The sequence below is a fragment of the Microcaecilia unicolor genome, chromosome 3, assembly GCF_901765095.1.
Source record: "Microcaecilia unicolor chromosome 3, aMicUni1.1, whole genome shotgun sequence".
NCBI lineage: Eukaryota > Metazoa > Chordata > Amphibia > Gymnophiona > Siphonopidae > Microcaecilia > Microcaecilia unicolor.
The window spans coordinates 144,637,254-144,652,979 of NC_044033.1; the positions used below are offsets into that span (position 1 = coordinate 144,637,254).

General features: G+C 43.6%; 1 protein-coding gene across 1 annotated transcript in view; it reads right to left on the reverse strand.

Moving 5' to 3' along the window:
* Nucleotides 1-15,726, reverse strand: part of AKT3 (AKT serine/threonine kinase 3) — a 559,702-nt gene that overhangs the window by 503,284 nt on the left and 40,692 nt on the right. Inside the window, exon 2 of the mRNA XM_030196428.1 lies at nucleotides 13,105-13,250. Within this exon, the coding sequence (XP_030052288.1) occupies nucleotides 13,105-13,150 (46 nt within the window). The 5' untranslated portion in view covers nucleotides 13,151-13,250. The remainder of the gene's footprint in view (nucleotides 1-13,104; nucleotides 13,251-15,726) is intronic.

Here is a 15,726-nt window from a genome sequence, read left to right on the forward strand (position 1 = left end):
AGTGAATCTCTCTCCCTGACCTCCCCTCTCATCCAAGTCCAGCGACTCTCCTCTGCCTCTTGTCCTCCCCTGCCATCCATGTCCAGCAATTCTCCCTTCCCTGCCCTCCCCTTCAATCTCTCCGCTATGGCCTCGTCCTCCCCGAGTGCCACTTTTGCTTCTTGATAATCTAATGGTCCCATGGATTCTCTCACAGGCTTTCTGCTTCTAATGTACCTGAAAAAAGGTGCTACTATGAGTTTTTTGTCTCCACGGCAAGTTTTTCTTCATATTCTCTTTTAGCCTTCTTTATCAATGTTTTGCATCTAAGCTTCACAGTGCTTATGTTCCTTCTTATTTTCTTCACTTGGAATCCTTTTTCCATTCTTTGAAAGATATTTTTTCGGCTCCAATAGCCTTTTATTGCACCTTCTAACCATGCTGGCTGTCGTTTGCTCTTCTTTCCACCTTTGTTAATACATGGAATACATCTGGTCTAGGCTTCCACGGTATTTTTAAACAACGTCCATGCCCTATTTTAAGTCCTAACCTTTGTAGCCGATCTTTTTAGCTTCTTTTTACTTAATTTCCTCATTCTTTCTTAGTTGCCCTTTCAAAAATTAAATGCTGCTAGAGATTTCCTTAGTGACTTCACTTCAGATATCAGCTCAAATTTGACGTTATGATCAGTGTTTCCCAGCATATCCAACACTGTTTACCTCTTGTACCATGCCCTGCATTCTACTAAGCACTAGATCTAAAATAGTTCCCCCTCTTGTCAGTTCTTGGACCAGTTGTTCCAAGGAGCAGTCATCACATCTACGAATTTTACCTCCCTGGCGCTCCCTGATGAAACATTTATCCAGTCAATATTGGGGTAATTCAAATCACCAAATCTGAAATCAATTCAAATCACCCATTATTATAATGTTACCCAATTTGCCACCTTTCCTAATTTCTGTAAACATTTCTTCATCTGTTTGCTCTGTCCTGGCGGATGGTAGTACAGCACTACCAGTATACACCCTCCCTTCACACATGGAATTTCTATCCACAAGGATTCCAAGAGCCTATCTATTTCATGTAGAGTGTCGGTTTGTCACGTCTGTGGCCGTGACCCCTCTCAGACTTACCTTATTTCTGGGGGTCAGCTTCTGAGCTGCTTTCTGTCTGTCCTTTCTGGGTTAGTTCTGTCTCTGTGTGCTGGCTGCTTCCAGCATGGCTCTAATTGCTCCACTATACTGCACCTGTGTGTGTTGCCTGAGTTAGCTCTGTCTCTGTGTGCTGGCTGCTTCCAGCATGGCTCTGATTGCTCCTCTGTGCTGCACCTGGGTATGCTGAGTCTCTCTATGCTTCAGTGTGCTTTCTGCCTGCTTCTTGGTTTGTGCTCCTCTCGCCCTCTGGTGGCCAGAACCGGTGGCTGCCATAGACTGTCTTGCTGTCCCTACCCGTTCCAGACTTTAGCCCAGCCCGGTCCGGTTCTTCCAGGCTGCCAGACTTGTCTCTGTTGTTTGTACTTGGACAGCACCCGTAGCTGCTTAGAGACTGCTGCAGCTGAGCCTCAGGTGTTGATGGGCTTTATTAATCACCTAGAGACTTCTGTGTTTGCCTTTGCATCGTCTAAGGTCCCTGGTATGTTACAGTGCTCTGTGCACTTCAGCCTAGTACAGTTCTAGTCTGAGTTTCTTGCTTGTGTCTAGTTAGCTTGTGTATAGCTTATTCTTGTTAGCTTGTGTGTAGCTTATTCTAGTTAGTCTGTGTGTAGCTAGTTTTGGTTCTATTGCTTTTCCTAGTCTTGTCTCTGGTCTGTATTCCTGTCTTGGGTTTCTTTCTTAGCGGCTGCTTGGCAGCTTTCAGTATTGCTCTGCTTCCCGCCTATATTTCTCGGCTACTGGAGCTCCAGCCCTAGCCCTGCTTCCTGCCTGTATTTCTAAGCTACTGGAGCTCCAGCCATAGCCCTGCTACCTGCCTGTATTTCTAGCTGCTGGAGCTTCAGTCATAGTAGTGGTCTCTGCCTGTACTTCTCTGCTACTGGAGCTCCAGCTATAGCCCTGCTCCCCTGTCTGCCTTGCTTTGGTCTAGGTGCCTGTGGGCACTTCTGAATCCTGATTCCTGGTGTTCCTGCCTGCTAGTTCCAGTACCAGTTTTCCTCCAAGCCCTGCTGGCTGCCTGCACCCGAAGGCTCAACCTCCGGGGAACGGAGGCTAAGTGTAGGGGAAGCCTAGTTCCAGTCCCGTGTGTTCTTGTCCAGTGTGTATCAGTCCAGTGTGTACCAGTTCAGTACTCCAGTCCGGGGTTCCAGTCCTGTTTTGCCTTGTCTCTGGTTTGGAGGTGATTTTGCCTGCCACTGCCGCTCCACGGCAGTCATCCAAGGGCTCACAACCCAGTGCTTCTGGGAGAAGCGTGACACTGTTTGACTCAATTCTCTCTAACATACAGCACGCCCCACCCCAATTTGATCAACTCTATCATTGCGATATAATTTGTACCCTAAAACAGCTGCTTTGAAGCTCACGGGGATAATTTGCAACCTTTACTCTGTTCTCCCATTGAACACTCCTGGCTTTCTTTCATCATCAATGAAATTTCTCTATTGGGATTCCCTAAATATCCTGTTTCAATAGTATTCTTCGAGGATACTCCACACCGAACCATGCGCTCCTGGGCAACTGTTGGCTCCCCCTCCTTTCCCACCATTTTAGAGAAAGACAAGCTGTGTTAGGCTCCTTTAAGTCACACTAAGGGACAAATAATGTGACTTAAGACCCCAAAGCAGCTTGATAACTTCCCTCCCTCCCCCCCCCCCTCTATTTTGGTATGATCCTTCTAGGGTCTATTCTATCAATGCTTTCTTTTGCACAAATACAACTTTAAAAAAACGAGATCTGGCAATGACTGTTGATGTGTGAATATCCAGATCTGATTACTCTTAACTTGCTACACTTACATCTTCTTTCACACAATTACAATAACACCAACATTTCTTTCACACAATGACATCACCACCAAAAGTTTGGATGATTCAAATTTTAGTGACCAGATGAAGCCAGTTCTTAAGGTTTTACCTTACCCATGTATTAATAATTACATTTAGACTTTTAAATTATGTCAGTCCAGTCAATGTAGACAGCCTTGTACCATATAATCTGATTAGTTCATTCATACCAGCTAGTACGGCAGTGCTCCTAGTTCTTTCTATGTAAGATGCTTTCTTATAGGGGACTGAAGACAAATCTGTCTCTATGGTTCTGTCCAGACTTTGGAATAGCTTACCGATTACTATGCCTATCAAAGAATTATTTAAAAGAAAGGGGGGGAGGGGTGTACAAACTTTACAGAAAGGCCTCCCTTCCATAAGGCATGACTAATCACTGAAAGGCCCAAATGGGAGCTCAGCCCTTTGGAGAAAGGTCCACTAAACTGAGTAACAGGGGAGACTTTCTGGCTTTTTCAGTGGTTTAAAATGCTGGGAAAGAAGGAAGTCAAGATTTGGTAGGGGTGTGGTACAGAATCATTATCTGCTCCTCCCCTTTCTTCAACATCCCTTTCCTGTGAAAATGGAAGTGGGTGGCTGATGGGGTGAGGAGTATGTGAGATACATTCTCTCCTCCCTCTCTCTTCTCTCACACTATTCTCCTGAACTCCCCCCCCCCCCCTTTCTTCTCTCACTCCATTCACCTGCACCCATCTCCATCCTTTCTCTCCTTTCTGTCACCTTGTTATGATTCTGCTAAGACTGGCAGGGGAATGACTGGGACTCGCTTCTGATTGGCCTGTTAAGGATTGAGCTGACGTCTGAGGCAGCAGACGTCAGAAGTCAGATCTATTTAAACCTACCTCTCCCTACAGCCTATGCTTTAGCGTTGATTCCTGTAAGCTGAGCCTCTTTCCCTCTCTCTGTCTGTGCTAGTAGCACACTGTGCATCCGTTGCAGTTTGCTTCCTCTTCTTGTTGCTTGTAGCTTCTCTGTGTGCTGGTTGTTCCCAGCGTATGCTTGATTGTTTCCCTAGCCGCTTTCCTTGATTGCCTTCCTTTCGAGCAACTGTGGGTGCTCTGTTTGCTCTGTCTCTGTGTGCTGCTGAGTTCTGGTAAGAACGTTGTTTGTTTTTTCCCCTTTGTTAGCTTTAAACCTTTGACTGCAGTGTAAGCACTGCTTCTTCCTGACTTGTGTGTTAAAGCAGCCCTTCCCTTTAGCCTGCTTTAACTCTTTGTCTGCTGTGTTTGTCTCCTGATTCTTGTGAAGGCACCTTTCCCTGTTTGCTTGCTTTTCCCTTTGTCTCAAGTGTCTGTTATTTGACTCTGTGGCACAGCCTTGTGTATTCTTATGAGTGGTTTCCCTTTACCTTTGAGTCCTGTACAGTCAGCCTTGTGTATTCTTGTGAGTGGATTCCCTTTACCCTTGAATGCTTTATGGTACAACCTAGAGTGTTCCTATGAGTGGCTTCCCTTTTCCCTTAAGTGCTGTGTGGCACTGCCTAGTGTATTTGAGTGCTGTATGGTACAGCCTAGAGTGTTCCTGTGGAGCTTCGCTCTTGTAGAGTCTGTGTCCATTTCTGTCCTCGGCTTTCCTTTTTCCAGCGGGCTTTGACTCTGCTACCTGTGTTTCTGTGTAGCCTTTGTTTATAGTCTCTTCCTCTGGTCGTAGACTGTACCTGCCAGCTTTTGTCTGTCGCCCTTCCCTTGTGTCATTAGCTAGCGTTGTGTATGTTGCATGTGCTCCAGTCCCTTTTGGGACCCCTCGCTGTTCTTTTTCCCTTCCCTAGTGTATGACTTAGTTCCAGTTCGGCCGTGAGGTCCATACGCTTGGACTCTGTACGAGTAGGTTCCCATTCAGCCGTAAGGCCCGCCTGAGTTGTCTTTCTCCCTTTTCTGGTGGTGCTAGTGGATTGCCCTGAGTGTGAGGGGCTTTGTGGCCGTGGGTTTGCTTAGCGCCTGTTTGGTCTACCCTAGGCCAAGGTCCTTCCTACGCCTCGGCCTAGGCACAAGGGCTCACGAACAGTTGAACACTCCTCTTATCCGCTTTCCTTCTCTCATCTGCTCTCCCTTGCCCATAGTCCTACAACCCTAAAGTAGGGTGCATCTACATGCATACAGCCCAGTTTTGCAGCTCAAGGATCTGAAAGCATACACACCTACTCCTGGTCCTGAAGCTGGGAGACAAACCCATCCCCCTAGTTCTTTATCACTAAAAGCAATACCCCACCCACCCTATGTATCGACGCTTCCCAGATTCTGAAAAGTGTATATCCTCTACTCATACAATTTTGGAAAATTCAGCAGCCTGCTCTAGAGGAATTGATTATTCCCAGCTATCAATTTCTGGGGTTCTTACCACTTTTCTTGGAGAGGGATTGAGGAGGATGTGAGCAGTGGGAAAGCTCAGCAGCAAGGGATAGAGAGGGAAGGACAGCTGAAATCCCTGAGCTGCAAGACAGAGAAGCAGAGAGAATGGAATGCCTGGGTAAAAATAATAGTAATAATAATAATAAAGCAAAAAAAACAGAACAAAACAAATTAGCTCCACAGACTGGATCTCATTTGGCATCAAGACCTGCATGTAGGAAGACAGAAACTTGCTCCTTGGCAAATGTCTAAGCTCATAAAATATGGTCTGGGGAGCCCTGTTTCATATTAGTTAAGTCATGGTTCTTTACATCTGCATTCTATTTACTCTATGAATACTGTTCTTTATATCAGCAATTTATTTAAGTTGTATCAGTGACTACCACATTTAGAATTGTTGTTTAAAGGTACTTAGAAATCAAAAAAATAATAATAATAATGGCACTGTGTAACTAAGGGTAAGTGAGTTTCCTAGGAAAACAATTTACAAAACAGAACAGTTTTCATTCAATTGAAGCTGATAAGTATCCACAGCCAAAAACTACTGACTTTCAAGTACTTTCATTGTTTCCAGTGCAGTACAATTCTATATCATTTAGTGAAGAAACAGGATAAAAGTAATAAATGAATTGAGAATACATTTAAATAACTGTTTTTAAACATTCATGTGGAAGCCAGACAGCTGCTTAATGAATGCTGTTCTAAATGTTGCTAAATGATTGATAGTAATTAAAAGGTTAAATATAAGCCGTAGATTGCTTTGAATCTTGAAGCATTTGTAACAGTTAGTATTCTGACTTCTGCAGACGTTTTTGTCAAAGTTGAAAAAGTTAAACAGCTAATTAAATTTCTTGAAGACATATGATCAAATTGTAGGTGTGATAACATATTTGAGTAACATATGGTCGCTATGGGGCACCTTTCTAATCACTGAGCACAAGTTAAATATAGAGACTTAGTTTTTCACTCATTTAAATATCTGCTCTTTGTTAGAAGAGGAATTGTTTGTTTTAACCATTTAAGAATATGCATCTATAGTATTTAGGGGCATGTGTACTAATGATTTTCTCCTGTTCTTTGTCTATGAGAAAATACTATAAAACTTTCCTATTTTATATTTTTACTCACTCACCTTTTGCAAATCCAAAGCAAATTACAATTCAGATATTGCAGTTATTTTCCTGTCGAAGGAAGTTTATAATCTAAGGGGTCCTTTTACCAAGCTGCGGAAAAAAGGGCCCTGTGCTAGCAGCGGGGGCCCTTTTAACCGCAGCAGGTAAAAAGCCCCCACACATGGCCATGCGGTAAGAGGACTCTTACCACATGGCCATGCAGCAGGGAGCCCTTACCGCCACCCACTGAGGTGGTAACCGGGCAGAGAACAGCGATGCCCGATTACCACCACGCAAGCCATTCCCAGGGATTCTCTTTTTTCCCAGAAATGGCATGCTCTCGGGGCAGGACTACTGCTGGTGGCCACGTTGGGACGGTGGTTGTCCCAGAAGAGTGAGCGGTAAGCCCGCGTTGGGCTTAACGCCACTCTCTAAAAGGGCCCCTAAGTCACACCTGAGGGAACTGTGAGTGAAAGGATTATAAAGGCCAAATGAAGTATTACTGGGAGAAGCAAGATTTGAAGCATAGCTTCCCTAGTTCTCAACCCACTACTGTATTCACTAGACTACTCAACTTGAGGGGTTCTTAATATGAAATAAAACAGACATGAAATTCATAACAGCATTTTTTGTTCCTCATGTTTTTTACAGTGCATTAGCTTCTCATTTAGCGGCTGTCATGTCCTTCACCTGTTTGCTGAAGTCTTCCATGGTCTCTAGCAAAATTCCATGCCTGAAGAATCTGTTCTACTTCCTGGCACGCCACACTTCATTTTATAGCCCTGCAAGAGGGCGCCGACTGATAACATCACATCCTGCCTAGATATATAAGGAAGTTCCTGAATCTCCACCAGTGCCTCAGCAACAGGTTTCCTGGTGTCTTGCAGACTTCAGTGTGTGTTGCTTTGTTCCAACATTCCTGCCTTGACTGGTCCAGTGTTACTGAGTTGTCTGTTCCCGTGTTCCTGCCTCACCCTGTTCCTGCATTCTTGCCCTGCTCTAACTTTCTAGCCAGCTTGTGCCGGCAATGCCTTGTTCCTGCATTCCTGTCTTACCCTGTTTTAGTTCTCCTGCCTGTCTGTTCCTGCCCTGCCTTTTTCCAGTGGGTCATCCTGTTGGTTTCCTCTACCCAAGAGCTCTTGTAAGAGCTATCTGCTGACTTCTGGCCTGTTCCTGACTTTGTCTGCTTGTTGTCTGCCTTGACCTCTGGCCTGTTCCTAACATCATCTGCTTTCTGCTGGCCTGCTCCTATCTTGCCTGTCTAGATCCAGGTCCTGTTCCAGTTCATGTCTGCCTGTGGTCTATCCTGGATTTTGTCTAGATGTGGTGTCAGCAGTCGTCAGCGAATGCCAGTGCTGCACTTGCATTGTACAGGTGATACCAACCTCACTACAGCCCAAGGGCTCACTTCCCTCGAACCATGATAATTTGCCGAGGCCATAAGCTCAACTGACAAGGTGGTCAAAAAACAGAGACAGCATCAGCAGCTCATGAGAATGTAAGACCTATATTTATACTATGCAGACCCAGGACATTATGATGACATGTTCCAGAAAACCAGGAAAACTTCAAGGCCTAGGACTGGTTGGGGAGGCATCCCTAGGTCCATTCCAAGCTGTTCCAACCTCCCTCATTACCCTACCCCTCACCCTTCAATGGGGAGATAAACAAATCATTGTCCAAGCCCTCCTTGATTCCGTGGCCAACGGGAACTTTGTGGATGAATGGCTGGAGGAGCTTCTGGTGATGTCATCGCAAGATAGCCTCAAAAGCCTGAATCTCTGATTGATCTCCACAAATTTTAGGTGAAATAGGTGCTATTTTGCAGTGTTTGATACCACGGAATAGCAGCCTATATGGAGAAGTACTCACAGATTCTATCACCAATGTTGCGTCGCTAAAACAGTGAGATTTCTTAGTATTTTACCTCATCAGATCAAGAGTCTCACAGTGAGCCACGTTGAGCGTGTGGACCCTTACTAGTGGCGTTTGAACATGCAGCTGACACGAGAGGGCCTGCTCTTAGATGATTCTGACCCAGATGATCATGGCAACTTGACAAAACTGGACCTGCGACTCATGCTACCAGATTTGAAAGCAGCCTTGCAAGAGGATGCAGTGACTAGAACTACTGCGCTGAAAGAATCAGTGATCTTAGATATGGCCTAGAGAATTTAAATCAACATGTGGACAATGTGGAGAAACACATTTACATATTTATTTACAGCACTTCTATCCCACATTTTCCAACTAGCATTGTTTCAATGTGGCTTACATGGAACTAAGAAATACAATAAGATAGGGGATCTGAATTACATAGAACTGAAGTGGCTTGAAGAGGGATGGGGAAGAAGCGAGGTGGATATATTGAGGAAATATGAAGGAAAGGGAGCTATGGTGAGATTGTGACCAGGTTAGAGATGTAGGGGACGCTGCTGAGTAAGAGTAATGACTATTCACAGCTGATTTACAGTGGAGCTTCATGGAAGATTTTTTTGAAGAAGTGGGCTCGAGTCATTTACGAATGATCAGGTAAGTATCTAGGTTCCTAAATGCTTTATGTCAGGAAGTATTTTTTCACAGAGAGGGTGGTGGATATGTGGAAAGCATCCCGCGGGAGGTGGTGGAGATGAAAACGGTAATGGAATTCAAAAGTATGTGGGATAAACACAAAGAAATACTGTTTAGAAGGAATGGATCTACGGAATCTTAGTGGAGATTAGGTGGTGATGCCGGTAATTAGGAAGCAAAACCGATGCTGGGCAGACTTCTACGGTCTACACCCTGATCATGACTGAATAGATATGGATGGGCTGGAGTGTAAATTTAAGGGGCTTTGACGTTAGCTTCAGAACTTAGTACAAGAAGAGTGCTGGGCACACTTCTACAGTCTGTGCCCTGAGAATGGAAAGGAGAAATCAAAGTCAGGTATACGTATAAAGTATCACATACCATGTAAAATGAGTTTATCTGTCGGGCAGACTGGATGGATCATACAAGTCTTTATCTGCCATCATTTACTATGTTACTACTATATATGAGTGCATTCCAGCTCTTAGTCATAGGTAGGTGAAGCCTGATGAGGCAACTATCTTGTATCATACACCCTGGCAGTTGGGGAAGTGGAATGTGCGATAGCTTCGTGCTTCCGCGTGTATATTGCTTAGTGGTAGGTTTATTATGCTCGACCGAAGCAGAGTCAGACCAAAGATGATTCTGTATACTAGTGTACAGAGCTTGAAAGTTAGGGAGCCAGTGCAAGGCTCTTTCAAAGTGCGATTTTCTGAATATCAGTCAGGTGGCGGTGTTTAGTGCAGTTTGAAGTTTTCTTTTATAACTGAATCTTTGCAGCCGGCATAGACGCTGTTACAGTAGTCCGTATGTATGTGCAAGGGTTAGGGTTTGTACAAGCATCCGAAACACTTCCCTCAGAAAATAGCTTCTGATGCACATCAGTTTCCACAGTGTATGGGAATATTTTGGTCACGGTATTCTTTGTGCTTCAAAGGACAGGTTTCAGTCTAATGTGATTCCTAGGATTTTCAGGTTGTCTGCTAATGGGTAGGTGGTCCCATCAAAGGTAACACTGGAGAACGCCTCCTTGCAGTAACTGGATGTGAGCACTAAGAATTGAGTCTTGTCTCTGTTGAGTTTGAGCTTGAATGCTGCGGTCCAGGATTCCAAGATGTTCATTCCTTGAGTTATTAAGGTGTTTACTTCTGATGTGTCTTGACTAAACAGGAAGTATATGGATACATCATCAGATTAGATGAATGGATTGAAGCCATGCTTTCATAGTGTCCTTGCCAGTGGGATCATCATTATGTTGAACAGTACGGATGAGATCAGTGAGCCTTGCGGTACTCCACAGTCTTCCTTCCATGGGAAGACGAGTACGTCGTTCATTTTGACCTGGTAGGATCTTGATGTTAAGAATCCTTTAAACCACTGTAGTACATCATCTCAGATACCGAGTTTGTCCAGCATTCTTAGAGCAATTTGGTGGTTGACCATATCAAATTACATGTCGAATTTAGAAGTACGATTTTCTTGCTCTTGATGATTTCACGTTTGAAGTTGGCCAGTAAGGTCCTAAGTACAGTTTTAATGCTGAACTGAGATCTGAATCCTGATTGGGAGTTTTAGAGTATGGAGAAGTTGTTGAGGTCGAACATTAGTTGATTGTTGACAGGCTTTCCATTACCATGGTCATGAGTGGGATGCAGGGTGGTCTGTAGCTCGAGACATCGCTTCTGTTCTTTTGCCAGTCTTTCGGATTGCCATCAGTATTATTCTACCTCTATCAGTTGGAATAGGCGGTTGGTTAGCATGAATTTGAGTTATAAAGAGGCTCATTTTCAAAGCACTTAGCCTCCCAAAGTTCCATAGAAACCTATGGAACTTAGCCTCCCAAAGTGCTTTGAAAATATGCCTCAAAGTGTGCTGAGGCATCTTTTATTAGATAATTTGGGCAGGTATATAACATGCATTAGGCCCTGGAGAGTTTCTTCACAGAGTGGGCGACTGCTTCGAGTGTGGGCAGAGTAAACGATGTCTAGACTCTACTACAATTCCTATTTGTTGTTCTTCCAGTTCTTCAATGTAAAAGTTATAGGTTTCTACTGTCTTATGTTAGTCCCTTTCTTAGATCAATGATCTTTTTCTCAAAGTATAGTGCTAAATTGATCAAAGATGGGGACACCTCAGTTTTTTATGTCAAAGGGCTTGTACCCATTAGGTTGTTCACTAGTCCATATAAGTTCTTTACGTTTCTGTAGTTGGCTCCCAATTGCTCAGTAGTATTTCCATTTGTGTGTCTTACGTAACATGGAAGAACATGCAGATATGCTAGTGAACTATAAAGTGAAAACAGCATACTTAGATTGTGCTCTTCAAGAGTTGAAGATCTCATAAGTACGTAAGTACATACATATTGCTACACTGGAACAGACCAAAGGTCCATCAAGCCCAGCATCCTGTTTCCAACAGTGGCCAATCCAGATTACAAGTACCTGGTAAGATCCCAAAACAGTACATTTCATGCTGCTTATCGTAGAAATAAGCAGCAGATTTTCCCCAAGTCCATTTTAATAATGGCCTATGGACTTTTCTTTTAGGAAGCTATCCAAACCTTTTTTAAACCCCACTAAGCTAACTGCTTTTACTATATTCTCTGGCAATGAATTCCAGAGTTTAATTACACATTGAGAGAAGAAATATTTTCTCAGATTCATTTTAAATGTACTACTTTGTAGCTTCATTGCGTGCTCGCTAGTGCTAGTATTTTTGAAAAGAGTAAACAAGCAATTCACATCTACCCATTCTACTCCACTCATTATTTTGTAGACCTCTATCATATCTCCTCTCAGCCATCTTTTCTCCAAGCTGAAGAGCCCTAGACGCTTTAGCCTTTCCTCACAGGGAAGTTGTCCTATCCCCTTGATCATTATTGTCGCCCTTCTCTGCACCTTTTCTAATTCCACTATTTTTTTCAGATGCAGTGACCAGAATTGTACACAATTGCTTTCTTAGCCGCAGCAGCACACTGAGCAGAGGATTTCAACGTATCATCAACAAGAACGCAGAGATCCCTTTCCTGGTCAGTGACTCCTAACGTGGAACCTTGCATTACATGTAGCTATAGTTCAGGTTCCTCTTTCCCACATGCATCACCTTGCACTTGCTCACATTAAACGTCGTCTGCCATGTAGACGTCCAGTCTCCCAGTCAAGTAAGGTCCTCTTGTAATTTTTCACAATCCTCTCATGATTTAATAACTTTGAACAACTTTGTGTCATCAGCAAATTTAATTACCTCACTAGTTACTCCCATCTCTAGATCATTTATAAATATGTTAAAAAGCAGCGGTCCCAGCACAGACCCCTGAGGAACCCCAGTATCAACCCTTCTCCATTGATAACACTGTCCATTTAACCACTACTCTCTATTTTCTATCCTTTAACCAGGTTTTTCATCCACAATAGGACACTACCTCCTATCCCATGACTCTCCAATTTCTTCTGGAGTCTTTCATGAGGTACTTTGTCAAACGCCTTTTGAAAATCCAGCTACAAAATATCAACCGGCTCACCTTTATCCATATGTTTGTTCTCCCCTTCAAAAAAATGTAATAGATTGGTGAGGCAAGATTTTCCTTCACTAAATCCATGTTGGCTTTGTCTCATTAATCCATACTTTTCAATATGCTTTGTAATTTTGTTCATTACAATAGTCTCTACCATTTTGCCCGGCACCGATGTCAGGCTCACCAGTCTATAATTTCCCGGATCCCCTCTGGAACCTTTTTTAAATATCGGCATCCTTACCACATTTGGTCACCTACAGTTATACCAGATCTATGGCTGATGTAACTGTGGGCACTTAAATGTAAGGCACACCAATACTAGATTACACTAGTATTCTACAATGGAATCTTGGTACCCAGGCACGTGATATCTGGGCACCTCCGAGGAGGGACCCACTTACAGAATTGCCCCCTTAAAGTCAGTCAACTATTCAAAGCACATTATTCAGTTAATAATACCATGCTTTCTTCACTGAATAATCTAAGTTTATGGCAAATACATTTGCTTTCTTAAACCTTGTGATCATACAATACTTTAATATCACATCACATTTATAAAGACACATATATGTATATTGGGCTTACCCCTCTTCTGAAGCCAGCCTTCTTTCACAATGGTAACATCACTCATGGTGGCTCTGTTCTGAGCCCCAAGCACACAAATTTAATGTTAGAACTTATCAGCAGTCTCTTCTGTATATGACCTTCCCACTCTATACTGGTGACTCAGCCTGGAAGGAAGTATTAAAGAATGAATTTATTTTTTTCGTTCTTGCCACTCACATAAGAATGTCAAACTACTAAGTCTTTGTACAAGTCTTCTACTGCCTGATCCTGCAAAGGAAAAATAAAGAAAAACAAAAGCGAACTGTTCATTCCAGATAATTTGTTCACATAATTGCATGCTAAACAATGTCCAGTCTTGTATGTAACAACTCGCACAGCAAACAGCTTGAACTTACTCTCAATTAAGAAACAATTACAGTAAATAGCATTACAGTCATCTAAACTACATAAAATGTTTATTTAATTCTAATAACTTCTCCAGAGGTCTATATGTGAATTGATTAAAATGATATCTAATGATCAGATACATGCTGTCACTGAGAAGCTTCTAAAGACTAGAATTTTAGGGGATGGTTACAATCAAAGCTGTTTACATATATTATATACAGATACTTATTTTTTTGTACCTGGGGCAAGGGAGGGTTATGCAACATGCCCAAAATCACAAGAAGCTGCGATGGGAATCAAACCCAGTTCCCCTGGTTCTCAGGCTGCTGCACTAACCATTACACTATTTCTCCACTTATATCTAACACTACCGTATGCCTTCTAATCAACTACTAGCAGTTCTTTTGTGATCTAGGCACATATATAGTAACATAGTAACATAGTAGATGACGGCAGAAAAAGACCTGCATGGTCCATCCAGTCTGCCCAACAAGATAACTCATATGTGCTACTTTTTGTGTATACCCTACTTTGATTTGTACCTGTGCACTTCAGGGCACAGACCGTATAAGTCTGCCCAGCACTATCCCCGCCTCCCAACCACCAGCCCCGCCTCCCAACCACTGGCTCTGGCACAGACCGTATAAGTCTGCCCAGCTCTTTCCTCGCCTCCCAACCACCAGCCCCGCCTCCCAACCACCGGTTCTGGCACAGACCGTACAAGTCTGCCCAGCACTATCCCGGCCTCCCAACCACCAGTCCCGCTTCCCACCACTGGCTCTGGCACAGACCATATAAGTTTTCCCAGCACTATCCCGCCTCCCTACCACCAGCCCCGCCCCCCGATCTTGACTAAGCTCCTGAGGATCCATTCCTTCGGCACAGGATTCCTTTATGCTTATCCCACGCATGTTTGAATTCCGATACCGTTTTCATTTCCACCACCTCCCGTGGGAGGGCATTCCAAGCATCCACTACTCTCTCCGTGAAAAAAATACTTCCTGACATTTTTCTTGAGTCTGCCCCCCTTCAATCTCATTTCATGTCCTCTCGTTCTACCATCTTCCCATCTCCGGAAAAGGTTCGTTTGCGGATTAATACCTTTCAAATATTTGAACGTCTGTATCATATCACCCCTGTTTCTCCTTTCCTCCAGAGTATACATGTTTAGTTCAGCAAGTCTCTCCTCATACGTCTTGTAACGCAAATCCCATACCATTCTCGTAGCTTTTCTTTGCACCTCTTCAATTCTTTTTACATCCTTAACAAGATACGGCCTCCAAAACTGAACACAATACTCCAGGTGGGGCCTCACCAACGACTTAGTCTGGGGAATACCTGGCATATATGGAGAAATTAGGTTTTACCTGCTAATTTGCTTGCCTTTAGTCCCTCCGGACCGGCCCAGAATGACTGATTGGTTGTGCATGCCTACCAGCAGGTGGAGACTGAGAAGACTGATTTCAAGGCAGCCAATGAGAGCCGTGCTCAGAACCTTGGAAACCTCAGTATTCACACAGCAAAGCAAAAGGAAAGAGACACTAAACATCTGTGAACCAGTCAGTTCATACAGCCACCTACCAACAAAAAGACCTTGCTGGAAACTGCCGAAAAATTTTGACTACTCCAAACTGAGTCAGCAACATCATCAGTAATGTGCCTATGTGAAATCGCATAGGAACGGTTGAATAATTGGTCTCTTTGCGAATATAGACATATCCATAGCTCCCATCAGAGACAAGAGTAAATGAAACTATATCCAAGAACAAATCAGATACCGAATAGGGAGGGATCTGGGCCGGTCCAGAGGAACTAAAGGAAAGCAAATTAGCAGGTAAGAACTAATTTCTCCTTCCTTAGCATTCCTCCGGACCGGCCCAGAATGACTGATGGGAAGTAGCAGAGCAGTAAACCACAGTAGGGGCCAAACTACAACCACTGCCAGATCCCAGTAAATGAAAACCGAAACCAGACACACTTGGACATCTGTCCAACTATATCAAGCAAATAACTATGTCCAAGACACCCGAACACTGGAGCTCAGTTCCTGCCACAAGGGCTGCTAAAAAAGCAACTAGATGCAATTCTGTCCAACTCATGAGCGCAAGGGGCAGTAGGGGTGTAATACATGGGATTGAAGGTCAGCTGGGGATGGAATGAGTGGAATGTTTTGGCTGTAATTATGTGTTGATATTCTCTGTTATGGGAAACAGGGAAACAGGCTAGTTGTTTAAGGGATGCCAGCACCTCTGG